Raw genomic sequence first — 26,416 nt, forward strand, 5'->3', positions numbered from 1 at the left:
TAATAATAATAACAATAATAATAATAATAATATCGATAATAATAAAAATACATCTGCCACCCTCCTGTCCTAAGACAATGTATTTAACAGCACTTAAATGAGAAAAACTGACAATCTACGATACATCAATGTTGTGTGTATGGACTAACATTTTACTTTTTTTTTTTTTTTTTGGTGATCAACTTTACACCCCCAGTACTGATCAGATGAGTTGCTATCTTAACTACCTTATGATCAGACAGACACATGTCTTCATTTGGCTTCTTCAGTTCCCTTGCTATCTCCAGCTCCAGCCTCCGTTGCTCCAGTTTACGCTCTTTGTTCAGGCGTTTCTCATCCCTTTTCTCCTGCCGCAAGCGCTCACGCTCCTGGAGAGTCCAACATTCAAGAGAGCATTAAGGAAGCAAAGTAGTGCGTGTGCATTTGTGTGTGTGTGTGTGTGTGTGTGTGTGCGCGCGCGTGCGTGTGTGTGAAAACAGACAAGGAGGTTTACTTGACTTTGCTGAGCAGTATTAGAATTCAGCCTAATGCTGCTGCGCATTCAAAAGAAAAGTGCTTGAGGGCCAGAATCTTTTGACTTGGTAAGTGTGTAGAAAAAAAATGAATGGAGGGAAAAGAGCACACAAAAAGGAGAGAAAGAAGGAACGTATCCAGGGAATAATGACTTGGGCTCTTTTTATCGAGTAGACTGTGTGTGTGTGCGTGTGTGTGTGTGTGCTTGTGTGTGTGTGTGTGTGTGTGTATGTATGTGTGAAGGTGTGTGTGTATGTATGTTTGTATTTATTTGTGTGCATATGGGCTACCTCTGCTTTCTTGCGAGCCTCAACAGCCTTCATCAGCATTACATGTTGCCGCCTCCTCTCCCTCTCCTAGAGTGGCAAAAACACAGGCACATTAACAAGCACACAATGCACATACAGCACTCAAGGTCGACTAAATTTAGTATGCATTAATGTAAAAATTGTGATGCACAAAATTCAATTGAGGCACCATACTTGAACAAACACAAAACGATGCTTCACATGTATACACTTTCACATGTATGGTGGAAGCATAAGTGAAGAGTACAGTAATACGATGACAACCAAAAAGCGACACAAAGATGCGGTACAAAGTAGATGTGATGACAGGCTCAAAAAAGAGAAGCAGCTGGAATCGGTGGCGGCGCCTCTAAACTAAAGCTGACACAACAAAAGCAACAAAAAGCTGGTTGCCAGAAGTCTTCTGACGTGCTACATTGGCATGATCAAAATAATAAATTCTATTACATGAGTCAATTCAAATGTTGTTTTTTTGACACATTATTCATAATATTTGGTGAGGGGACGGCAAATAGGATTGGATGGTAAAGACTAGCTACACACAGAGCAGTTCCATTTCAATGGTTTTGGCAGCGTAAGTATTAGCACAGTATGTGACTGCTGGGGATGAGACATCTATGTTGTTCTTTGGTGCATGTCACACAGTCTACTGCAAAAGGGTGCAGGAATCACCGTTGACTGACTATCATTTTATTTGATCTCTTAAGGTTTCCCGCTCCACCGTATCAGGCTGTCATTCCCTCTGTGATCCACCAGAAAGACACAATTGCCACTATTAGGGCTTGCAAAGGACATTTCCAGCACATAGAAGTGACTGTTACGGGCTGTTCTAAAGATTGTTTTGTCATTGTGATAAACAAAGCAGGCTAAATACCAAGCACTCTGCTACATTATTTCTATGCCCTTATTGGTTTGATTGATCTACAATTAGAAAACGACAAAAAGGACATGTTCAAAAATGACATAGAGCCTGTGGCATTCAGCTTTTTCTCACTTTCCAGTTCATCAAAAACACTGAATATGTTAAGGGGTATTATGATAACAAGCTACAGTAAGCCAAAAGCTATATGACAACCGTAAATACCAGGATTATTCCATGTATCTCAATTTGCTTCCCTTCATTGTGCTCCGAGTGAAGGTACAAGGGGTTAATGCAACAATCTGAGGCTCAGAGTCCACTGTGAAACAGATAGGCAGACCTTTAGATTCAGCTGTGACTGTGTATGAGTGAGAAGGGCTACAAGCAGGACAGCCAGGCCAAAATAAAATGCTACACAGAACCATATTTGTCCTTGTGGTGGAATTAATTATATTGTTGTTCTACAGTCGATCAGGTCTATTTTCAAGCAAAGGTTGTGCTGAACCCTCACCAAACTGGGGTGGGGGATCACCCTGGAAGTATCTCCACCATAAAGACAAAATGATTCTCAGTAGCTGTTTTCATTCTTTGTGCAGAGTACAGGAACAGTGAATGACAGAGAGGCTGGGATGGGGCAGGTTAAAGTCCAGCACTCTGTGGACTGCAGAACAGATGCACGGACGAACAGACACAAGCTCGATGTCTGGGCCGAAATTGTCAAGCACTCATGGGTAACACAGGCTACTCCAATACAACAGTTAGACAATGTATGTGATGGATGGAAACTCCTCGAGTGCACTTTGAGACAGTGAGTGTGGATTGGCTAGCAGTCTTTGCAATGCATTCTGAGTAGAAGAGGGAGGATGGGGGAGGGGGAGAGAAGCTGCCTGGCCACCGTGACAGGGTCAGTTGTCCCTCAGGACGAGCAGATGGAGGCAGCATACTGACTCTTTTTCTCTTTTGTTGGTTTTGCTGGAAAGCCATGCAGAAGAATGTAGTATGACAGCAGCCAGTGCTACACTTAATGCATTGCTATGACAACCATTACACAACCAGTTACACGATGCAGGTGTTAGATGTACAAAAATAAACATACCCATACCATATCTAGTCTATGCCTCTCCAACTCCTGGCAGAGAGAGTTGGCAAAATATTATGGAACAGAAATAATATCCAATACCAAAAAGCATGGCGTTTAATAAAGAGAAATACTGATTCATTAATTAGATGTTTGGCAATTAAGCACATTTATATATACTCACACATGCCTTGTATTTAAATGCACAAAGATGCACAAATACTCTCACACGCACACATACACATACACACCTAAATTCCTAATCAAGTGAAGTTTGAGGTAAATGTTTTTATTCAGCAGCAACTATTAACGTTTAGGAGGCAGAGTAAGTTGTAGTGAATGCCTACCTGGTGTTTAATAATCTCCGCTTGTTGTCTCCTCAACTCTTTCTCCTTGAAAGAAAGAAAGAGAATATGAGGGAAAAATCAATATACTTCCGCTGTGCCAATATCATGAAAATCAATACAGACTGATGGAATTTCAGCCCATGTCATAGGGCTGCTCTATTTTTATTGCCAGCTACTTCTTAAGTGGAAAAACCCCACATAATGGTTAATATGAAATAATCTAAAACGGTCTCGTGCCAGATGTATAAATCTTATACTAACTGAAATTCTGCAACTCTTTCAAGGGTTTTTATTAAAAATATAAACATACATACCTTTATCCGTTTTTCAGCCTCCAATATTTTGGCATTGGCGGCTTCTTCCTTCTTTCTCCGTTTGGCCTATGAATAAAGATTAAGGTCAAGAATCAGAAAGACAGACATGTATCAATCAGTCTTGGGTGAGGGCTTCGCTGCACTTTAACTGATTGTTTGCAGTTTTCTGGTTTGAGCAAAGATTTTATGCTCCTGAATGCCAGTCAAATTTGTAAAACACAGTGAATGAATAATGTATCTCTTTAACACCTAATTGTGAAAATGTTGAAGCCTCCCGTTAAGAGTGGCTTGTCAACCGTGTCAACTCAAAATTGATTTAGTCCTGCTAAAACACTTTGAAGCTCATACGGTATAATTGTGTGCGCCTGCGTGTGTGCGTGTGTGCATGCATCTTTGCATGTGTGTGGAAAACAGCACCTTTTTTTTTATCTCGACCCACTTATGCTAAACTGTTACTGTTGTCTGAAGAAAAAAAAGGTTTTTCTGTCCAATTTAAATAAGGTCTGAAGAGGCAGCAGCAGCCATTTTAATATTCAACATCCGTCAACCAAGACCAATTTAGCATTAGTTCCATGTGGAATTATGCCTAAGAAGACGCAACTCCCTCCAATGCATGCTGCTGTTCAGTAATGAGCTTTAGGAAGATTAAAACACTATAGTCTGAGGGGCTGTAGCTATCCAGGAATGTTCTGCTTAATCAGAGGTGCTGTTGGATCAGATTCTGTACCTCCAAAATATGCTGCGCCCTGAGTTCCTTCTCCATCCGAATTTGCTGAATACGCTTGATCTTTTCCTGTAAAGAAAAAAAACCCACAATCTCAATATTTTTTTTTAGAAAACATTCTTAGATAAAATCAGCTTTACAACCACTCCTTTCCAAAGACACAACAACACGTTTAGTACGAAGAAGTCATGATGGTAATTGAAAAGCAAGCTTAACAGCATCACAAAATAACAATTCAGCATTTCCTGCGGTGCACACAGGGACTACGTGTGTCAGGACACTTAGATAAGGAGAAAGAGAGGAAAAAGATTTGTCAGCACACACGTAAAGCACACCCACCTGCTGCTTGAGGATCTTGATCTGCTCTTTCTGCTTCCTTCTCTCCTCCGCTGCCATGATAGCTACAAGAGTCAAGTCAGTGTTATATTAGCGTCTACACAAATGACCTACAAAGCTCAGCTACCAGCTGTACTCATATCTGAGAATTACAGTTGTTAAGCTTTATTTATTCAGGAGGTCTCACTGAGATCAAGATGTATTTTTATATAAGAAGCCGAAAAATTACGAGAACTAGATCACAACTAAGATGAGTCAGTCACACAAAACAAATACACACATATAAACTTATTAAAACAATGACACACAGCATTAAAAAGAATAGCAGGTCAAATGTTCTTGAGGTATGAGAGACTAACTTCCAAGTAGTAAGATGCATAACAGAAAATAGAAAGATAAGTTTAACCAGCCAGAAGCACACAGTAATAGTCACAACACAGAGAAAGCAACCTGTTGAGATTTTGATGAGATTTTTTTGGCTTCAGCATCGTGTATATGTTAAGGCATAGTGTTTGAAAGCAGCAGCATGGCAGCAATAAAGCATAAAGAGGATTAAAGCTTGTGCTTTTTAAGTGATGAAAATAAATATGAACATGCATGCAAACAAAGGCCCTGCTGGTCTTTATACTTTATAAAGTGGTCTTAAGTGACCAACCACTGGGCGCTGGGCAACGTAGGTTTACCTTGCTGTTTCCGAGCTTCTTTGGCTGCACGTGCCAGTGCCTGCTTTTCCAGTTTTCTCATTAGTTTCATCTGTGCAGCCTGTCGGGCTATTTCTGCACAGAGTGGAAAGAAAGAGACTGTGAGTGAGAATTTTCAGGAGAATACCTAAATAGTGCTTTTACCTGACCTAGCATATTTGCGGACCTGCTGCTTTTTGTGAAATTTTGAAAGAAAATGGGGACAGATACTTTTTATATTTTTAAAGGATTGACATATATTTGTGAAATTTGACTATTTTACATTCAAAAAATATGGAACTACACATGATTAAAATATTTTTAAAGGGTTTGGTGCCAAAAAAAAAGTTTTTACTTTGTGACAACAGCATGTGAAGTTATGTTATTTTTATCAATGCAACACAAAAGCCCAATGACATAAAACAATAGTAATGCTGATTCATCTTTAAAAAAGTATCTGTATTACTGCATATGAGGTAGCTGGATCTGGCAAACAAGCAGGACATGAAAAACTGACTTGTCCATACTAAATATTCAGAACAGTAGCCCCTTCCTTAATCTCGGCTACCTGAATAATGGCTGGTTGATTAATGGCACACACACTTATGACAAACATATTTCAGGGCTCATTTCCTCTGCTAACCTTGAGCCTCTAGCTTGCGCAGGAGTTTGACCTCACTGGGACTGGGGCCCTCAGGCACCAGCGGATCACCCACATTAGGGGGCCGCCCCTTCCTCCGTCGGGAGCCTTTGCCACCTTCGCCTGCTAACTGGCGTTCTGAACAAGGGGGGCGACCCCTACGACCTTCCATCGCCAAAATACGAGGAATGACCTCCTCTTCCTTCAACAGGCTCCACTGTAAACCCTAGAGAGAGGGTTGGAGGGGTGCGAAGAGGCAAAACAGTGAACAACATGTTGACATACATCATTTTGTGACATTTATGTAAACAATTTTGATTGTCAGCTGGTTAGACTAATCGAAGTGTATTCAACGGGGGTGAAAATAAATGACTTAAATAACTTATTATATTTTCAATGAAACATGGTAAAAGCTGCAGAAGTACTTGTTTACTGATCTGTCATTTATCATCTGGTATTTCTCTGGCCCCTCAGCACTGTACGGATTTTTTCTATTCTGCTTCCAATAATACATACATCAATTTTCTAATTTATGTCTTTGTATCACAGACATATAACATGGTGTATATGTATATATATATATATTTATTTATAATATCACTGGTCACCTGTGGAAGTAATGTCATCTGATTATTACATTTATCCATGCACAGTGAGAGGTCTATGAACTAGGACTACTGAGGCTTTTGGTTGAATCCTATTCATGCCCTGACAGTGACTGCTGCATGATGCTTTGCCTGCCGCTAGATGAAAAGATGAACAGGGCTCACGAAGAAAGAGAGAGAGAGAGAGATGAAAGGCAGTCACCTGGGGTCCTTCTCTGGCTTCATAGAAGTCACCAACCCTTATCTTTGCACTGAAGCTAAAATTATCACGCGCGATGCCACTTATTCCATTTCTGGATAGATACTACAGAAGAGAAAATAATAATGGCGTTGGTTTAGGCAGAAAAAAAATTGTGAAATAAGCGACATTGAAAAAGCAACTGGGAAGCACTAGATTGGAGGGAGTCTAAGGTTACAGTGTGCATCTGTGCAGTGCTACTAATCATTATAAAAGCCAGGGGGACAAAAAAGAGCAAAAGCTCTCAAGAGTGAAAAACGGTTCTGACCTTGGGGTGCACAATTCAGGCCCTTTCTTATTTATCTGTGGCCATGCTCGGCTTTTTACTGCCTACTGACTGACTAGCAGTGAGTGAATGTTACTGAGTACACATTTTTCTCTTTGCACTACTACACTCTCAGGCAGTTCTGACTATTAGTGTAGCTGAGCTTTTGATGAAACGAACAAAGAAGATTATAGACTATAATATACAAATGGGGCCAAAGCTGTGCATCCCAACACTAACCATTCATCATTTTTGGGGAGCAGGGAGGAGAGGTGAAAAAAAAAAGTGGCAGAAGAAGTGAATCTAAGAATATCATCTCACACTATTAGGGTCACAGAAAGGGTGGGGGTGGAGTGCAGCTGGGGCTATAGCATTGATAATATACAACACATATGATACACTAGCATTTGTTTGAGTGATGTGGATGAGCAGTGTTTAAAGTGTTAGCAAAAATGGCCTTCCATAATAAAAACAAAAACAAAAACGGCACTCAATGATTCCCACTGTAATCCCAAACTGCTCATCTGTATGGCTCAAAACATTTGCTGCTGTATCATGGATGTTAACTAAACAGCAGTGCTGTGAGGCCGAGGTACCTTCATCACATCTGGATACTGCCTTAATTTCTTGCCACACGGGGCGTAGTAGGCCACCTCGCCCTGTGGCCGACCAGCCAGTGATTTGATTCTTGTTTCTCTCCGCCACCTGGGTTTTATAAGAATGGAAAAAATGGCATGGTTGTTCAGAAAAAGATGTGAGCACTCTGAAGTGAACCGCTTCATAAGAGCTTTCTTTCTCAGCCTCTTGTACATACCCCAACTCCAGAGGTATCATCAACTCCTTCTCATCCATCACCCTCTTCCTCTTCCCTAAGCCTGTGGAGAGACAGAGTTCAACTATCAATTTGACAGCACAACCTACTACCAGAAACCTCACACACATACAGTAGCAGCAGTCACAGCCCCTGAGCTCACCAGTAATCATACCTGGCAGGAAACCAAGAACAAACACATGTTTAAAAATCGCTTTTAGCAGCATGTTGTGAACAGAAAAGTTAGATATACAATCAATTCTCTGCGCTGCCACTTTGAAATGCTAAGCATGACATATATGAACACAGGAGTGAATTCACATCACATGGTATTGTGTGATGCACAGTGTCTATTTAAGAAAAGAGAAAATAAAATGACTTACAGTAGAGGAAAGACTGCTTATATCTACTTAAATTATTCTTGGCAAGCTACATGATTTATTTTCTGTGATCTGAATAACCTCTTCCCATTGTAAGAAGGTGGAAGTTAACCTTGTTGGTGTGCCAAACATGTTTGTCAGGCCTCTTAGGCATGCCTCTACAGGACCTCAGAGCTCCGGTTAGTCCATCCCAACCAACTGCCTTCTTCCTGCCTCTCTAAAAGCAACAATCCCTATTCTCTGTTGCATTACACAAAATTTTGTGAGACACAGCTGAGACGCAAGCCTGTACAGAGCCCGTCCGACACACTAGACGGGGGTACGAAAAGGTTACATTCAGCCAATTAACCACATTTTTTGTTTAGCATTTTATTTCGTTTTAAAACTGTTCATAACTTCTTAAATCCCTCATCTTCACACTTTCTGGGAACAGATTTTCAAACACATTACCTAATGGAGAGGCTAGGCTGTAGGAGGAAGAGCCTGGAGAGCTGTGATAGGCCAAGGCACTGGAGCTGGTGACAATGGTGGGCGTCTTGATGACCTGAAGGTTGAGAGGGGAGCAGCTGGTGGCGATGTGATTGGTTGAGGTGTTCAGTAGTTCTGGGCCTTTGGTTAGCCTGCGGGGAGTCATCTCTTTCTTAGATGATCCAGACGGCTTTGACTCCTTCACTTTCTTCCCAGAGATGTCACTGTCTGAGTTGCTGTCAGACTCTGAAATGGGAATCCAGGACACAAAGTGGGTAAGGATCGATTAAGTCATTAATCAGGCAAAAGAAAAAAAAGTAGGGATGCATCGGTTGTGAAATCATGGGCCAATACAGATATGTTTAATATAACAATTTGGTGGTTAGCAGATGCTGATTTCTTTGTTTTTGTTGTTATTTATTCCTCCTTTTGTGCCAAGGAAACAAAGAAATCTTCATTATAAAAAAGAAAGGTTTTGTTTTGTTTTGTTTTTTACCTCCTTCCTAAAAAGAACATTGCGTAGTTCCAGTCTCTCAGTTATGAGGATTTGCTGCTTTTTTATGTGTTTTGGACTGTTGGTCGGACATTGGGAAATTGTGATGGCTATTTTTTTTACAGTTTTGACTTTTTTGACATTCTTCTAATTGAGAAAATTCTAATAAGAGTAAACAGTGAATAATATAATTGTAAGTTACAGCACTGATGTCAATATTTTAATGTTCATCATTATTAAATTATAAACGTTACTTTTACTCCTGAACATAGAAGGCACAAACCTGACAGACTATCATCTGAGTCCTCTTCATCCTCCTCCTCCTCTTCCTCCTCAAGGTCGTCATCTTCATCGTCATCATCATCTCCCGAGTCATCAGATTCCTTGTTAGCCGGGAGACCAGCGGTGGGGTTACATGTACCAGGGATCCCCACTCCAGGAATTCCAACACCAGGGATACTAACTCCAGGAATCCCGATTCCGGGCTCTCCTCCACGAAACAAATCTACTAAAGACTGTACCAGATGGTTCTGAGAGAAGCCCTTCCAGGCAGCTAAAGGGTCTGCTTGTCCCTGTCCCAGTCCCTGTCCCAGCCCTGGTGTCTGTCCCTTACCCTTGGGTGTCTTGTTCTTTCTGGATCCATGGCCTGTGGCATGGGGTGAGGTAGTGGAGGGCTGTGACTGAGGCCCAGGCTGGGCAGTTGCTTGGGTCCTGCTCGCCCCTGTGCTCAGATTGACTGGCATCGACCCAGCATCGGAGTCGCACTGAGGGGACTTGCCTTGAGAGGCAGATTCTTTGCGAGGCTTGGTGATGAGGGCCAAAGGTGCGTCCTGAGTGATGCTTTGGATGACTCCATTGGGGTGGTGGGGTTCAGGGAGCCCTAGCAGGGCACTTGAAAGGAAGAGGTTGGAGTGATTGTTCTGGGGTGGAGGAGGCGGAGCGGGTGGCAATGGTGATGAACACAGAGACGTCCTTTTGGGAGACTTGTTTGGCCCCTGCTGCTGCCTCTTTCGCTCAGCTGGGAATGTCTGCCCTTGGGACATGAGAGTCTGGGAATAGAGGAGGAGGAGAGAGGGAGAGAACAAGGAGAGGCAGGGAGTAAGGGGGAGGGAGGGAGAGGGAAAGGCAGAATGGGAGGAACAAAGAAAGGTTAGGAAAAAAATTAGAAAAGAAATGGGACAAAGTGGAGTTGCTCTAGCTGTCAGTTTGCATCACTGTTGATTGTTTGAGCAGGTGACAAAACTACAATGCTGAACACTGGTACAGTTAACTGTGTCTAAGCTCCTTTCTGGGAAACAAAAAAGACATAAACGCAATAACCAAAGGCATTGTACTCGGCCAAATTCACAAAAAGAGACTGTGAGTATCTCTCTGAAATAGTAATTACTCGTCTGCACATTCAGAAAGCTCCATCATCATTATCATCATGCAGCTGGGCATGTTTGTCTTTTTTTACACTGATGGCAACTTTGGTTCAATCTGTGTTTAAGCAAAGGCAGGTTAGACTTTAATGTTGCACTTTCAACTGGATGTGATATGAAGTGAAACAAATCAATTTCACAGACCATGAAATACAGTAACAGTGCAGAAACCACAGGGGGAATTTAGCTTGTTCTAAACTTCTCTATACTGTTGAAACAGGAAATGGGAAATGATTTTTAGAGAATAAGCTGATCTTAAAAGGTTTAGCTTACTGATCACTGTGCTACGATTCATATTTCATCTGAAGAAGAGGAATTTGTGTAGTAAAGGCAAAGAAAAATGCCATTTTTTATTCCATTTCATCTGAACCGATGAAAAAGATAAATAATACAACAGCATATGTGTGCGGACAACACAAAGTGGGCTTCAGAATGGTAATGAAACCAAAATCATTAACCATTTTATCAACAGGCTAATCTTTGCAGCAGTAGACAACTGTGTAACCACTGTGTGAAAATCAGTCAAACACTGTTAAACTTGACAATGCAAAGATTATAGAGCTGAAAAGGCTTTGAATGAAACAAAGTTTTAAAAAAAACATATTTGGCCTGTAGCAGCAATAAGGTTAAATCTGCTGAGACAGTTTAATGGACACAGAATACACAGAATGAAGATGTGAGAGCATGCTAACTTGAGACACAAAAATGGATAAAACAGTACTTTAAATAAACCAGTACAGTACATAATCTAAAGTAAGAACTAAATTCAATTGTGAAGATAGATGAGAGTGACAAATGGTTGCAGAATGCATGTTTTTGAACATTCCTATTGTCCATTACACCATTAGCAATTACTCATATGTACAAATATAGTTATTAACTACAGCAGACAGTGACAGAACATTCTCTTATTCACAGGAACTCAACACTGTCACACCAAATGTATAAATAGAAACGTCTAAATATCTTAGATGTTTTTCTATGTCCAATCCCAGATTAGTCAAACAGCTTTGTAAATAAACAAAGCTTTTCTCTGATCTGTCCGGTTACAGTTGTTAGAGTTTGCTCAAGGCCATGTTTTAGTTTTAAAGAGGCCCTTTGCAACATGTTTCCCTCTGATACAAAACCCCAAGCCTCTTGTGAACGAGAAACTGCAATAGTCAATGTAATTATATTTTGAAATTGAGCGTGCAACTTCACCAGCATCAGTTCTGCGGCTGTCTGTGGGCTGCTCGGTTCTTGCTTGTTAAATAAATGTGCTAAATGGCCACTAGATTAAAAGAGGTACAGGTTATGGTGTGGTAATGATGAAAAAAAGGAGTCCACCCGGCTCCAGTGGATAAATTCATTACTGTTAATTTGTTAGAAATAACTCAGTTCACTAAAGCTGACTCTGCAGCTATATTTATCTCCTTTACGTGTATAGACAGAGTAACGTGTGTCATTTGAGTGGATATGGTAAAACAAAGGGCATTATTCAACTGCTGTTATCAGGTTTGCTTACCTGTTTAAGCCTGAACTCATTGATCTGCGCAAGTGAAGCCTCCAGCTGTTTCCTTTTGTTGGATTTGGCAGAGCCAGGAACAGCGCGCCGAGGTGGCTTCAGCGAGGACTTGCGGGAGCTTGTTACAGATGAGGTCAAACCAAAAGATTTTGGGGAGGTAGATAGCGGGAGAGTTGAGCGGGGCGGAGAGGGGACCGAGAGAGGCTTAGGGGAGGAGCAGAGGGAGAGGGGCAGGTGCTGGGGGGAGGAGGAGGGCAGCAGTTTGGGAGGTTTGGGAGAAGCAATGCTGGAGAGGGCCTTTGGAGATGTGGTGAGGGCTATGGGTGAGGAAGACGGTGAAGACTCCCTACGGGGCTGGGACAGGAGTGCCAGTGGCTTTGAGTTGGCAGCCAGGCCAGTGGACTGGATGACGCTGAAGTGTTGCTGTGGCCCCTCTGTCCAGGACCTGGAGCTGTGCAGGGCCAGCGGCGAGGTTTGGGACAAGGCAGGAGGGGAGGCAGAGCAGGTTAAGGGCACAAGGTTTGGGGGGTTGGAGGAGATCTTATGGGCCTGTCTGTCTTTCTTGTCATGGGGCTCCCCAGAGAGTGGTCTGTCAGTCTTTGCAGTTCCAGTGCTTGGTATCAAAACCTGGGGAGAAAATGACAACAAAACAACTGTAGGAACAAAAGAATAGCCCCATGGTGTGATCATTAAGTTTAATTCATTCAACATTTTGTAATTTGCCGGCTTCCTGCTTTGCACATGCACAAAAACAAATCCCTTTGTCTCTGTATGTTATTTAACAAAAAACGTTTCTTTACTCTAGATTATCTTCTTTACCTTTGTTTTTTTCTTTGTCCGCTTCTCAGAGTCTGATAATTCACTCTGTTTGTCCTCTTCTTCATCATCATCATCGTCATCATCATCGTCTTCGTCATCCTCTGCTAAGTCTTCCAGATCACTGCTGAGGGACCCGTCACTTGAGCTGTCTGAGGACGTGCCTGACTCACTGTTGCTCGCCACACAAGCGTCTGCTGGCTTCTTCCGTGGCTTCTGAGTTGATTTTTAAAAATGCAAGAGTCATTCTCACTGTATAGCGCATAACTTAACATAATATATAACTTAACTTAACATAACTAACACAAACTGAGGAGTACACTAAATCTCAGTACTGACCTTCTCTTTAGTTTTGTGGATCGGCTTTTCCACCAACTCTGCTGGGTTGCTCTGAGGGCTACTACGGTGACTATTAGAAGGATCTGAGTTTTTAGTTGGCTTGGTCAATGCCTGAACAGGAGCCGGGCTGGCAGAAAAACTCCCTGATTGTGTGGTGGGAGGACAGACCCCACTGCCATTCACTGCCCCGTTCACCCCTAGAAACACAAACCACATACACCATATTACTCATCTTAATCCACATTAATCAGCTCCATCTTTCCTGAGAACTTTGCTACGCAGGATAATGAAATATCTGGAACTAACTGCAGAATGAAATGGGGCTAATAAAAATATTGATTTATACATGTCTCTCATCAAACATGCTGGCTGCGCGAGGCACATGCCCAACATGACTGGTTTACATAATAAAAGATAAATTAAAAGATACTGTGAAATTAAAAGAGTGCAAGAAACCGAGATTACAAGGAAGAAGAGGGGGAAGAGGGGGAAGAGGGGAGGAGAGGGGAGGAGAGGGGTTGACAGAATCACTAAGTGAGGACTGGAAGTCATTAAATCTGTCTTGAAAAGAAGAAATCTCATCATAGGACAAAGTGGATTTAGGTTGTGGAAGAAGATGACACACAGTTGGAAAGATGGTGGGAGAGGAGAGACAGAAAATGCCATTATCTCTTAGAAAAGTAATCGAATAATTCACAAACTTCACCCAACTGACACATATATTACTATATGGATATGTTGATGTTTCATTTAAAATAAATGGAAAGTTCCCTTTGTCACCTGCTACTCTTCTACTATAATTCTTTTGCCAATTTCCCATGTATGCAACGTAACTGTGAGGATCAATGAATGGCTCTTCTGAGTGGCGCTGTACCTTTAGGTGGGGCATGGCTATTCTTGCCGGGCATCCTGATCTGAACAGGACTGGCGCTGTGGTTGGGCTGAATATGAGGGGTGAAGAATGGAGGGAAGCTGATGAAAGAGGGGAGAAAGGCAGCAGCTCCCCGTCCATGGGCTTCAGCAGCTCGCCACCACTCTGTTGGAGAGGAGAGGAGAGGAGAGGAGAGGAGAGGAGAGGAGAGGAGAGGAGAGGAGAGGAGAGGAGAGGAGAGGAGAGGATTAAAGATGCATTCCCTTTTAGCCAATTGCTGCCCATAATTCAAAAGTCCTCATCTTACCAGAGAGAGCTCCTAGCTGGGGGTGAGCAGCCAGAGCAGCTGACATGCCCAGAGAACCCAGGCCTCCAAACTCAGGCCTGCCTGCTCCAGCAGTGTAGATGGCTCCGAAGGCTGGGTGGTTGACTAGAGGGAAGGCACTTGACAATGTGGAGCCAATGAAGGGCTGCTCTCCTGCTGCTCCAAACAGACGGCCTGAAAAAGTTCCAAACCAAGGGTTCAAATGTTTTCAAATGCAATCCATAACAAACACACTGGCCAATGCATACATACATATGTACATACATACAAACAAAGCAACAAGTGGAGATATTTTCTCAACTTGTGACTGATTCACTTTTATTAAACCACACAATCTCTTCTGTTTGGTATATATAACGAAAAAGTCCTGTCTGTAGAATTTTTGACATTTTACCCTCAGTTTCTTTGACAGTAAATAGCAAGGGTTTTTTCAACATTTGGAGACACACATGCACACACATAAACGCGCGCGCCCACACACGCACACACGCACACACACACACAGAGCGATCTAGGGGTATTCCCTCAAGAAAGGCCTCAAACACTTAATTTTCTACATTCTGCTGAATTTTACATTACATTTTCTACATCAATTTATGGAGGGAATGTCAAGGTACTTCCTGATTCAAACATGCATAGTTGCGTCTTCTTTCTCCATTTTATGGCATATTGCCACCACAACTTTACCGGAGGCATTGTTGCGTCAATGATTTTTTGTCAGGACACATGCACAAATTCTAAATATTGGGGGGGACGTGTCCCCTGCGCCCCCCTAAAAAATATGCCTATGATAAATATGATGCTGATTCGTTAGCACAGAGTGTTTGAGTTTTATTGTTAAATTCTAACATTTCCTTGTTAGTATTTAATGGTATTTTGTTGTTTCAAGCTACTGTTTCACTTTCAGATACTGATTTATTAACTGTCCTATACCACAGAATTAAAAGATGAATTTCATACAGGAGATTAATTTTGCTTTGAACTCTAGTGTCTTAAAATACACTTCACTTCTGACTTAATTTTACTATTTGTACATATTGAAAAAAAACGTTTTCTTCCATTCAGTCCAATTATGACAGTGGTGTACAGCTGGTCTGACAGTTGTTTATTGCACCTTTAGCACAGCTCATTGCCCTACTGTTAGTTTTGTATATGTTTATTTGTGTAGACTGAGAACATTGCTCTCAAATTACCTCACTGAGTTCTTTTCATGTAAGGACTGACAGGGTGTAAAAACAAGATTTAAACAGCCTTTGAAAGTGTCGCTTATTATTCACCTGACTATAGAAGAATTAAATACAGAACCACGTCTTCTATTTGTGTAAGAATTAACTTCAGCTTCCACTGAGTGCACACTGCGTCTAATTTTAAAGGGCAGTCGCACTGTTTCTGAGCATAACATACCGATTATTGCTGCAGCATGATGCTTATGTCTATACAGTAAAACATTCACATTGAAATAACAGAGCATTTAGCATAATCCAATTTCAGCACATTTTTTTGTATCGGTTCTTCTGTTTAGATTGTGTCAGAATATGCTGCAGAATAAGACTGGATACTGTTGGTGAGAAAGAGAAGTGTGTTTATAAGGCGTAAAAAGCTAACCTCCTTCTATCCTTTTGGCATTCAATTTCAGCACAGAAGAATACTTCATCAACATCATCATCGTCTAGCGTTTTCCTGAGCACAATCATTTCTGGCAGGGGCGACTGCCACGTATTACCTCCTCCCAGAGTCAGATGCAATTTGGTGTGAGCATATTTCATGCAAATTCAATTTCTATTCCAGAAAAAGAGAGCAAGCCTGCTTGGTGCCTCTGCGTAAGCCAGGTAATACACATGCAAAAAAAGTGATGACTGAAGAAAAGAAAAGTGTTGTGCACAGTGTAGAGGAAAATGTCAAACTACTATACACTTGCACACACTGTAGAAAGGTAAAACAGAGTGACACTGTAGCAAATTGTTTTCTGAGACAAGATTTTACAGAGTATGGGGCCATATGATCCATACCAAAACACAGAGGAAGACTGTTAATTAACAATATTCTACAGATGCATCTCAGAGACTGTATTTAAGTAAGAATCAATCTGTTTCTGGTTATGTGGTAAGTAACAAAGCCTCACTAGCATGACGGCAGCGTGACGTATGAGAATATAGACCTTTGTGCTGGCTTCAAGGCCCCTCTCCACTACAAGATAGCAAAATCTGCCTTTTGAATGTCATTAAAATATGCTGAATATGTAGAGCCCACCTTGCCAGCGTCAGCTAGCGGATACGAAGATAAACGACTGCAATGCAACCCCCAGAAAGGCCAGCCACAGCCTTCACTTCTGCCTGGGGTGCCCACCTCTCCCCCACAGAACTCTTTCCTTTCTAGGCATCTGCAAATGCCTTTTCAATATTAATGCAGGCTTCCAGAAGGCGAATAATTAAATCTAAAAATTTGAAGCGAGAAAGAAAGCACGGGAAAGACATACCTAGGATTACCTACCTACTCTTTCTCACTCTGTGTGTGTGTGTGTGTGTGTGTGTGTGTGTGTGTGTGTGTGTGTGTGTGTGTGTGTGTGTGTGTGTGTGTGTGTGTGTGTGTGTGTGTGTGTGTGTGTGTGTGTCTCTCTCTCTCTCTCTCTCTCGCTTCCTGCACCCCTTTCTCATTCTGTTTCAATCCTTCCTCCACTCTGACAAACTGCACCGCCCGCTTTTTTCATGTGTGGATGCTGCCGAAGGGGGATTAATTTGTTGTTTGTTGCAGTCAATCAAATTTCCACAGACAGATTTAAGTTAATTGCATCCGTGAGTTGATCCCAGAAGAAGAGAGTGCTACAAGCGCCGATCAGCTTTTATTCTCCAAGTGATATCCTCATCAATGACACATGCACGCCAACACAAACAACCTCTCTCACACACACACACACACACACACACACACACACACACACACACACACACACACACACACACACACACACACACACACACACACACACACACACACACACATACACACACATACACACACATACACACAGGGATCTAGGGGTATTCTGTGCTCATTTTTATGTTCTTCTGATTTTTGTGTTAAGTGTTATTGGCACATTGGCAAAGGACCTTGAATCAATGCCTTCACAGTCTGTGATGAAACCATATCTCTGCAATACGTAATTAGTGATGTTACCTGGTTACACGATACACTTGACATGTTCCTGTACTTCTGGTTGAGATTGTTTTTTCCTTTCAATTATGATAGTTGGATGTGGGAAAGGAGATGACTTCTACTATTTTGGCCTTTTTGTATATTTATACGTGTGTGTGTGTATATGTTTGCATTGCAGTCCACACAGTGTACAAGTTATGAAATGGAAAAGAATTGGCTACCAACATAGCGCAGCAAAAGTTTAGAGCTAACCGCCTGCCTCTCAGCATTTCATTTGACGCTCAGTCCAAAATTGCTTATCTAGAAAATCTGAGCACACGTAATGGCACAGAGGGATAAGAGGGATGTATAATGCATAAGGAGGAGATGCTCCTTAATGGCTTCTTCTTTGGGGCAACACTGAGGAGATGGAGGACAAAACAAGGGGTTTTATTTTGCTCTCTGCTTCTTCCTCTTCTCATAACAGACTGAAAACACAACAATCAAAGAAAATATCCTTTGCTTTTGCTGATGCTCGGCGCAATCTTGGTTTATGTGTGTGGAGGTCTGTGTGTGTGTGTGTATAGTAGGCGCATGAAAAACAGCAAGACATTAAGAAATGAGGAGAAAGAGTATGAGCAAATGATTCACTCACTCTCGCAAGGGATATCTGAAAAGCACACAGAGATACAAACACGATACACACAAATATACACACTCCTCTTTGCCTAATGGCTTTGACCAATACATAGAAAAGAGGCTGGATGCTGGACAGGGCTGACTAGACACTGAGTGGCTGACAAATGTTAAATCATGCAGGCAGAGGGTCTCTCTCTCTTTCTCACTCTCTCGCACACACACAAGCACGCACACACACACACACACACACACACACACACACACACACACACACACACACACACACACACACACACACACACACACACACACACACACACACACACACACACACGCACACACACGCATGCACAGTGTCGTGCTGAGCCTGACTCTGAGGCAGCTGGAGCCAGAGAGCTGAAGGTTGTCAGGAGACATGGCGAAGCATGTGTGTGTTTCTCACACAAAAGAGCCCCCTAATTGTTTGGGATTCATTAATGCAGCAGCTTTTCAATTGCAACCCAAGCTGTCAGGGAAAAAAATCCTTGTAGCTGGGAGAGAGGTGTATTCACACAGGCTGCAAAATAACTCTATAATTAATACTGGAGGAAACTCATTTTTGGTAAAGAAATGAAGAGGATGAAGACATGAAACTGACCATATTTGGCAAGTTTTGTTGTTACAAGGAAAACTGTTTTCAATGTGTGCTGGTGTTTTGTTTTGTTTTTTTCTTCTGAGCATGTGGTTTTTGAGAGGCACATGATCGAGAGAGGGAGAAAAAGTGCTTCTTACCAGAGGTGCTGAGGGTGGATCCCAGTGCTGAGGGGCTCGGGGCCAGGTTGCTCTTAGAGTGGGGAGCAGGGGATGATGAAGAGGAAGAAGAGGAGGAGGAGGAAGAGGCCGCAGGGGAGGAGGTGCGAGCAGCAGACAGGGTGGGCGCAGGGGAGGCCAGCCGCTCTCCAGACTCCATATCTGTCAAACACAATCCAATCAGCAAGGTTACAATAGTAAAGCACACCCACCCGAACACTCACAAACACACACGCTTAAACACATACACACGAATGCATATCGTCACACCTACATGTTCTGGCACACACACACACACACACACACACACACACACACACACACACACACACACACACACACACACACACACACACGCACGCACACACACACACGCACACACACACACACACACATCTCCTGACACTTTTCCTTTCACATCTCACTTCCCCTGAACAATATTTCTATTTAGCCATGCTCACTGGCTCCCAGTCTCCATTGATTCTATATGGGTTAGGAAGGAGGATGACGACATTAAGGACTCTGAAACCGGACAACAAGGCAAGTTTTACATTTTGATGCAGAGAAAAATGCCTCTGCTGAAAACATGTTCTGCAACAGCAGACAGGTTCAGGCGGGATGTTAGGAAAGACTCAAAAACAAAATGTTTCACTTCATTCTCTCAGACACACAGTGGCACACGTGTGCAAACAAACTCACACACACACACACACACACACACACACACACACACACACACACACACACACACACACACACACACACACACACACAAACACTCGACAGCCAGGATCCCTTTACATATCCTTGATTTTAAAAAAAGACATTTAAATTTAGGAGCTCTTTGAGGCCTTTAAAGACAACATTGCTCCCTGAGTCCTTTCAGTTCCAACTGTAACTAAATGGAGAGGCTTTTAGATGATGGGTGCATTAACAAACACAGTAGCTTTCCATTATCAGTCTCACAGAGTTACCATGCCAGCCATTATCAACCAACCGACCCTCACAAGAAAACATTTGGCCATTCTGGATCCAAATATTTTACTGACATTATTCAACTCTAATCCCTGTTTGCTTACAACTGAGAACACAATGTGGCTGTGCCCACACAGCTGCTAACTTGTTTAGCCAAATAAACACAAAACTCTTTCAAAACACATAAGTTTACACCAAACACACACACACACACACACACACACACACACATTGTGAACGCACACATTTCAACCCTCGCTGCAGACAGACACACGCACACAAAATCACCTCCCCTGTCTATCACATCAACCTGACTCTTTTTCTCTCTTCTCCTTTTCCATATCCCCTGCCTGACACTAATCCAGGACTGAAAATCCCCTTCAAAAGCACAGTTTGCAGATTGTGTTTTACAGGCAGGCTTTGTTATTGTGTCATTACACATAAACAGTCTCTGCCTCCATCTCTCTTTTCCTTCCCTCTCTCCTGCCACCCCTCCGCCACCCTCCCTCCCTCTCTCCTCTGCAGTGGGAGCAGAGCCACTGATTAAATCTCTGAGACAAAAGCTGCTATCCTCTGAATATCAAGTATCAGCCTTTCGCCAGGAGCAACACTGACAAGAGAGAGGGAGAGAGGGAGAGAGGGAGAGAGGGAGAGAGGGAGAGTGGGAGAGAGAGAGGGAGAGAGCGAGAGGCGCGGATGACAAGAAAACCTGCTGCAGTCCACGGGGAGGAGGCTGGTGTGCCATCGGACTTGGGCTGCTATGACTGCCATTGCTGCAGTGAAAAGATGGTGGTTGTGTGATTATGAGCAAGGTCAAAGGTCCTTTGAGTGGCCTCTCATGCGAGGTGACAGGATGTGGGCTAGAGAGCCAAATTATCAGCCTGAATGGCAAATAAATGAACGTTACATATTAGTTACAAGAACACATTTCTGGCTGAGTGAAGATGAAGTGTTGTATTGTAATCTTTACCAAATACTGCTACCTCGCTGCCACATTTTTGCCACACGAACGGCTGTCACACTCTGTGCTCCTTCACTTCAGCTGTCACCCTTTAAATGTCAGGTTAGGGTGAAAAAATGGATTCTTTCACAATATAAAAAATAAGTATCATTAGTAGTGTGAGAGGAGCTGTGGCCCATCATAATTATCATAATGCACATGAAAACAAAAGGCTTGTGTCTCAGAGGACAAGCAAGCTTATGTGGTGTCAGCTGGTAAGTGAAGCGGATCATTCCCTACCTTTTCACAGGGAAGAAAAAAAATCAAGAGAAAGAGGGAGAGAAAGAGATAGAAAGATTGAGGGTGAAAAAGGATAAGCAAGACAATACTCTCTGATTTTGTTGTGGGTGGAAAAAAGACAGAAGAAGGGGGAAAGAGTGGAGAAGATGAAGGACAGCCTGTAAACCATTCCTGTCGTTTCCCAATATCTGCACTTAATGTCTCGCCTTGTCAAAACGTGATGATGTGTACAGAATTGATTTCCCCCCTAACAAACAACAAAAAAGCAATCCCTCCTTTGCAGAGGTGTAAAGCAGAGCTACCCTCCCCCTCATCTCCTCTCATCTCTCACACTCTCCCTCAAAGGGCCTCTTTCTTGGATGAGAGATGGAGAGAGAAAAGACAGCGGAGGGAAAAACGACTGCAAGGCAAGTCCATCTTCCTCCAACAACTACAAACTGATCACTTAGTGCAATTAAATCTAATAACAATAATAAGATTGAGCTCCGCAATGTACCACCAAATGCACAGCCACAACAATGATTGCAACAATAATGAAGCGCCAAGGTATTTAAGGATCCAATCCTGACTTAATTATGAGAAATTAAAATGGATTTAGCATCAGAATTAGCTTGATTTTATAGGTAATTAACGGCACACCACATTGGCGGTATAAGGCATGCGTTATAATCTCCGTGAACGGCTAAATCAATTTGACTTGAACAACACCAACCAATCAACACGGAGCTGTGCAACCAGAAACAGCAGGTCTCGCAGATGCAAGGAGAGGGAGAATTTATGCTAATGGCTGAACTATGATTTATAAGATGTGTTCCAGCGCCGGATTCAGAGTCACGTCCACAAATACACCACAGCACCCAGCTGTCAACGCATGCAGCTAATAGTGGCTGGATACAACGGCCCTTCAGGAGATAGTGTAGCTATAAACAGCTCTGCGGTTTTATGATTGCATGTGGCCTTCGTATAGAAGCCTTCACATGTCAGTATCATCTGAAAGGAGGGCAGAATTGTATATGGGAGAGAAAGAGTGTTTGCATTTGGTGGTGGTGTAATGGCCTGTGCTGCTTGGTATGTGGCCTTACATCACGCATATGTTTCGTGGTGTTGTGTGTCTCTGTTGCATGTATGTGATGGTGCCTGGTTACGAGTGCAGCGGTTTTACAAAAGACTGCCAATACATGTGCTTCATAGAAGTGTGTGTGTGTGTGTGTTTGTGCATATGTGTCACAGCCTCAAACTATTCAACCCCCTGTGTGTCTCACTACTCCTGCCCCTTTTCTCCTCGCCCCTTCAACACACACGCACACACACACACACACACACACACACACACACACACACACACACACACACACACACACACACACACACACACACACACACACACACACACACACACACACACACACAGTAACAGATGGCTGATACTAACTGAGATAATCCGCCAACAGAGTCATCAGCATGGATCAGTGGTAATCAGAGTGTGGACACAATGTCTCTTCTCCAGCCGTAATGGAAGGAGCGCCTGGCGCAAGGGAAGGGAAATGCATTATTCCCCATGATGCCCTGACCCCATTCAAAGACACACGAAGGCTCCTGGCTCTATTTCTTTTCTTTTTTTTTGCCTTACCGCAACCGACAAAGACTGTATCATCGCTGCCTCTGCAACATTCACTCTCTCCTCTGGATCTCTTACTCCCTGCCTTATATTGTGATCTGCAACTGTGTCAGACAGACCTCTATTTAGCCGTGTCCTGCTCTGAGCAGCTAACAAGAGAAATGTCAACATAGCAAGTGTGTCATCATGGAGGTTGCTGGTGAAGAAGAGGATGGGGATGAGTAATCCACCATTAGCACTTCTTGTTCAATCATTGTTTTCTTATATACTTATTGACTTGTTTTTATATTAACACTTCCAGTAAATAATGAGGTTCTTTCTGAGAACTGATAATATTTGTCTAGTATCCAGAAGCTCCCCTGGTTACTAGGTGACAAAGTATCAGCCAGTTCTCATGAATGACTTATTATTACCAAATGGCACTACACACATAACACACGGAAAAATACTTTCTGTTGCAGTTGTATTTGTCAAAGTAAGGGCATTGACACGACTCTCAATCGGCAAGAACATATTTTGTTTCTGACCTTGTATAGCTGTTGCCCAGGCACACTGTTTGAACTTCCCATCTCTCTTTGTGTTTATGTATGTTCGTGTGGGTGTTTTTCTCTCGACACGACACGTGCATATGGATGTGGATGTTTGTACTTTGCATGCTTGCTGCCAATGAACACTAACTGAGCAAGATCATCTTGCTTACAGCAGAGTGCACGCACAAGCTTGCTTGACCCCTTTTTTCCTCCCTTCATCCCTCCCCTCCCTGCACACACACACACACACACACACACACACACACACACACACACACACACACACACACACACACACACACACACACACACACACACACACACACACACACACACACACACACACACACACACACACACACACACACACACACACACAAACACACACACACACACACACCGTCAGCCAGGAAATGACATAACTAGGCAGCTTGGCAAAAATTAAGTGACAACCTTTGTCCAGTGTCAAACATCAAGTCAGAGAACATTTAAAGAGACAGTATGAGCTGTGGGATAGCATGCTAGACTGCTGATTGCAGAATCTAAAAGGTCATAACAGAAATGGTATGCTTTATTCTAGGGCTGTTGGTTGATCATTTGGTCCGTGAAATGTCCAAAATTAGTGAAAAATATCCATCACAATTTGTTAAAGCCCAAAGTGATGTCAGTAAATTGCTTATTTTGTTAAACTGTCTAAAACCCAAAGATATTCAGTTTATTATCATGTAAGACAAAGAAAAACAGCTTCACAACTGAGAGGCTGGAATCAGGGAATATTTGGTACTTTCACTGAAAATTACTTTATTAATCAGCTAATCGTTGCAGCTCTATTTTATTATATCAGTGTAGCACTTCATGATACTTTGGAAAAGGCCTCAGTGAAGTACATTTTAATTAATTAAATAGAAACTTCAATACTGAATCACTGAATCATGGTGTTGAATAGGATATTTGCAGAACAAAGTGCAAGTGCCTCGTAAACTGACAGTGGATTGAGCCAAGGCCTGAAAGGAGTACAAAGAGACAGCACGCCCAGTGTGGCCTGTCTAGGTGACAACAACTAGAGTGACTCAGACCCCTCCCTCGGCTCTGCTCCTGCCCAGTGACAGATGGCAGAGCAGGGCATGTAGGGGATGGGCACCATCTCTCACCCCGCCTCAGCTAGCCTTGGCAGTGGTGCTGGCTACAGGTCTTATTACAGCCACACCACTGCCTGCCTGCCTCCATGTAACACTGGAGCTTACCACACTAGAGCTGCTTACTGCCTGCCAGGGCAAAAAGGTAATGATATGGTCCTGTGTGTCGCAAATGGTAGAGTGTGGCGTTAGCACTGAAGAGTTTCCAGCTTCACTGGGCCCTGTCGTAAAACACATGCAAGCGTATCCATGTCGCTGTAAGAAGCTTTGGATAAATTATAAAACCAAATGGCACGCCACCCGCATTCTGTATATTTTTGAAGTGACAAGAAATCAGCTCTTGCCAAATGGCTTTATTTGCCTTTTCAAGCATACTGTAGATGCCAAAGGCTGGAATCAACACCCCTACTAACCATCCGTCTCTGCTGGGTTTCCAGTGACAATAATGTGATTTTGGGACATGGTGATGACTCGGTGGAGAGGAATAGGATAGGCTTGTCATTTGTGTTTGATGTCAAACCTATGTGTGACAGAATAGTGTTACTCAGCTCAACCATACATAGCACTACTCCCATTTTCTGGCCATAAATAGAAGAGAATGAGCCGGTAGTGGGTGTGTGTCTGCGTGCATGTGTTTGTGGAAGAGTCTGTGTGTACTAGCATCTGTGTGCACACAAGCACACCCATATGCACCATTCTAAGTATCACAACGTAAGCTGAATGAGAAAATTCCCATCTCTTATGCTCATTCGCATCTGCATCCAGCCAGAGCTAATTATTCTCCCCATGGTAACCTAGCAGGGTCTTCACATCAAAAAACCAGAAGTGTATATCAGGCAATCATCCCTGATGAATCTGCCCTTCTCCCTCTGCTAGCCACTCACACTCATCTGCCAGTCTCACTGCTCATTACGCTTTTTCTGCAGACTGATCCAGATCTGCTCACCACTGGCTGCATGTGTCTACAAGAGTCTGTAATGACTCTAGAGCAGTTTGGAAGCACAGAATAACAACATCTTGATTCTTCAGAGAATAATACATAAACATTCATGCACGTGTGAACACACACACACACACACACACACAAACACACACACACACACACACACACACACACACACACACACACACACACACACACACACACACACACACACACACACACTCTACATATGCATTGGATGCACAGTGAGTTGTAAGCCAGTGCCTGTTAAGGTTAATTACCATTTAGATTACAGGCTGTAGTATTTTACATTTGCTCACATCCAATTTTCACAACAGAGCTTTATTGTATGTTACTCAATGCAAAGAGCCAAACTGATGAATTGCAAAAAATGTACCCTGGGGCCTTAAACACCGAGCGTAGCTACTAGGTGCACAACTTTCTTCACAGAATACACCCCACAGATTAAATACAGTCACTTTCCAGTATTTAACAAGACATTTTCAAACGTTTGAAATGTTGCTATACTAAATCAACTGAAAAAGGCATTTTAATTATGTCCTATTACTTACTATGACATTTCCCAGATCAGTAGCACCACAATACTGTAACTGCTGTAATACTACCTGTTATATCTAGTTTGGTTGTGTTTTGCGTCTAGAGGAAAAAAAACATTAGCATTAAGATTGATGCAGAACAGGTGAGCTGCAGCAAACTGATGCCTTAAAGCAACAATTACTTAATGTGTTTGAGTTGTAAATCTCCCTCTGATTTAGGTGCTGTAACCAGAAATTCAAAATATCTAAATGTGTCAAAAGGAATTCACATAATCTAAAAAGATTTACTACATTAATACTGAAAATGTTGTTTTTTTCAATTACTTGACGACGTGTATTTTATCACAAGATGCCTGATGTAACTGCAATTGAACAGCAAAACATTTCGGGGTTTTTTTTATAATTTAAATTATTTACTTTCTTGTTAATTTAGGGTGTGTGATTTTGAGCGTGTATCAGGTTTTAAATGACATAAAAGTCCTGATACAAACCATGGGTTACAATTGTTGAGTTTGATTTTCT

At 42.4% G+C, this 26,416-nt stretch overlaps 1 protein-coding gene across 9 annotated transcripts in view; it reads right to left on the reverse strand.

Annotated features, from left to right (window-relative positions):
• baz2ba (bromodomain adjacent to zinc finger domain, 2Ba) overlaps window positions 1-26,416 on the reverse strand; it is a 67,690-nt gene that overhangs the window by 11,342 nt on the left and 29,932 nt on the right. For 3 of the 9 annotated variants that reach the window (XM_083911083.1, XM_083911085.1, XM_083911081.1), the window contains exons 3-22: window positions 18,878-19,057; window positions 14,318-14,509; window positions 14,014-14,175; window positions 13,140-13,336; window positions 12,804-13,016; window positions 11,985-12,611; window positions 9,343-10,108; window positions 8,549-8,812; window positions 7,722-7,782; window positions 7,504-7,612; window positions 6,607-6,708; window positions 5,803-6,025; window positions 5,163-5,255; window positions 4,483-4,544; window positions 4,147-4,212; window positions 3,420-3,485; window positions 3,106-3,150; window positions 2,783-2,809; window positions 804-869; window positions 228-368 (exon numbers count right to left, since the gene is read on the reverse strand). In XM_083911083.1, the coding sequence (XP_083767209.1) occupies window positions 228-368; window positions 804-869; window positions 2,783-2,809; window positions 3,106-3,150; window positions 3,420-3,485; window positions 4,147-4,212; window positions 4,483-4,544; window positions 5,163-5,255; window positions 5,803-6,025; window positions 6,607-6,708; window positions 7,504-7,612; window positions 7,722-7,782; window positions 8,549-8,812; window positions 9,343-10,108; window positions 11,985-12,611; window positions 12,804-13,016; window positions 13,140-13,336; window positions 14,014-14,175; window positions 14,318-14,509; window positions 18,878-19,055 (3,660 nt within the window). In that variant the 5' untranslated portion in view covers window positions 19,056-19,057. The remainder of the gene's footprint in view (window positions 1-227; window positions 369-803; window positions 870-2,782; window positions 2,810-3,105; window positions 3,151-3,419; window positions 3,486-4,146; window positions 4,213-4,482; window positions 4,545-5,162; window positions 5,256-5,802; window positions 6,026-6,606; window positions 6,709-7,503; window positions 7,613-7,721; window positions 7,783-8,548; window positions 8,813-9,342; window positions 10,109-11,984; window positions 12,612-12,803; window positions 13,017-13,139; window positions 13,337-14,013; window positions 14,176-14,317; window positions 14,510-18,877; window positions 19,058-26,416) is intronic. The other 6 variants (XM_083911088.1, XM_083911084.1, XM_083911087.1 and 3 more) reach the window with 3 other exon arrangements.

This window comes from Echiichthys vipera (genome assembly GCF_963691815.1).
Source record: "Echiichthys vipera genome assembly, chromosome: 1".
NCBI classification, from domain to species: Eukaryota; Metazoa; Chordata; class Actinopteri; order Perciformes; family Trachinidae; genus Echiichthys; species Echiichthys vipera.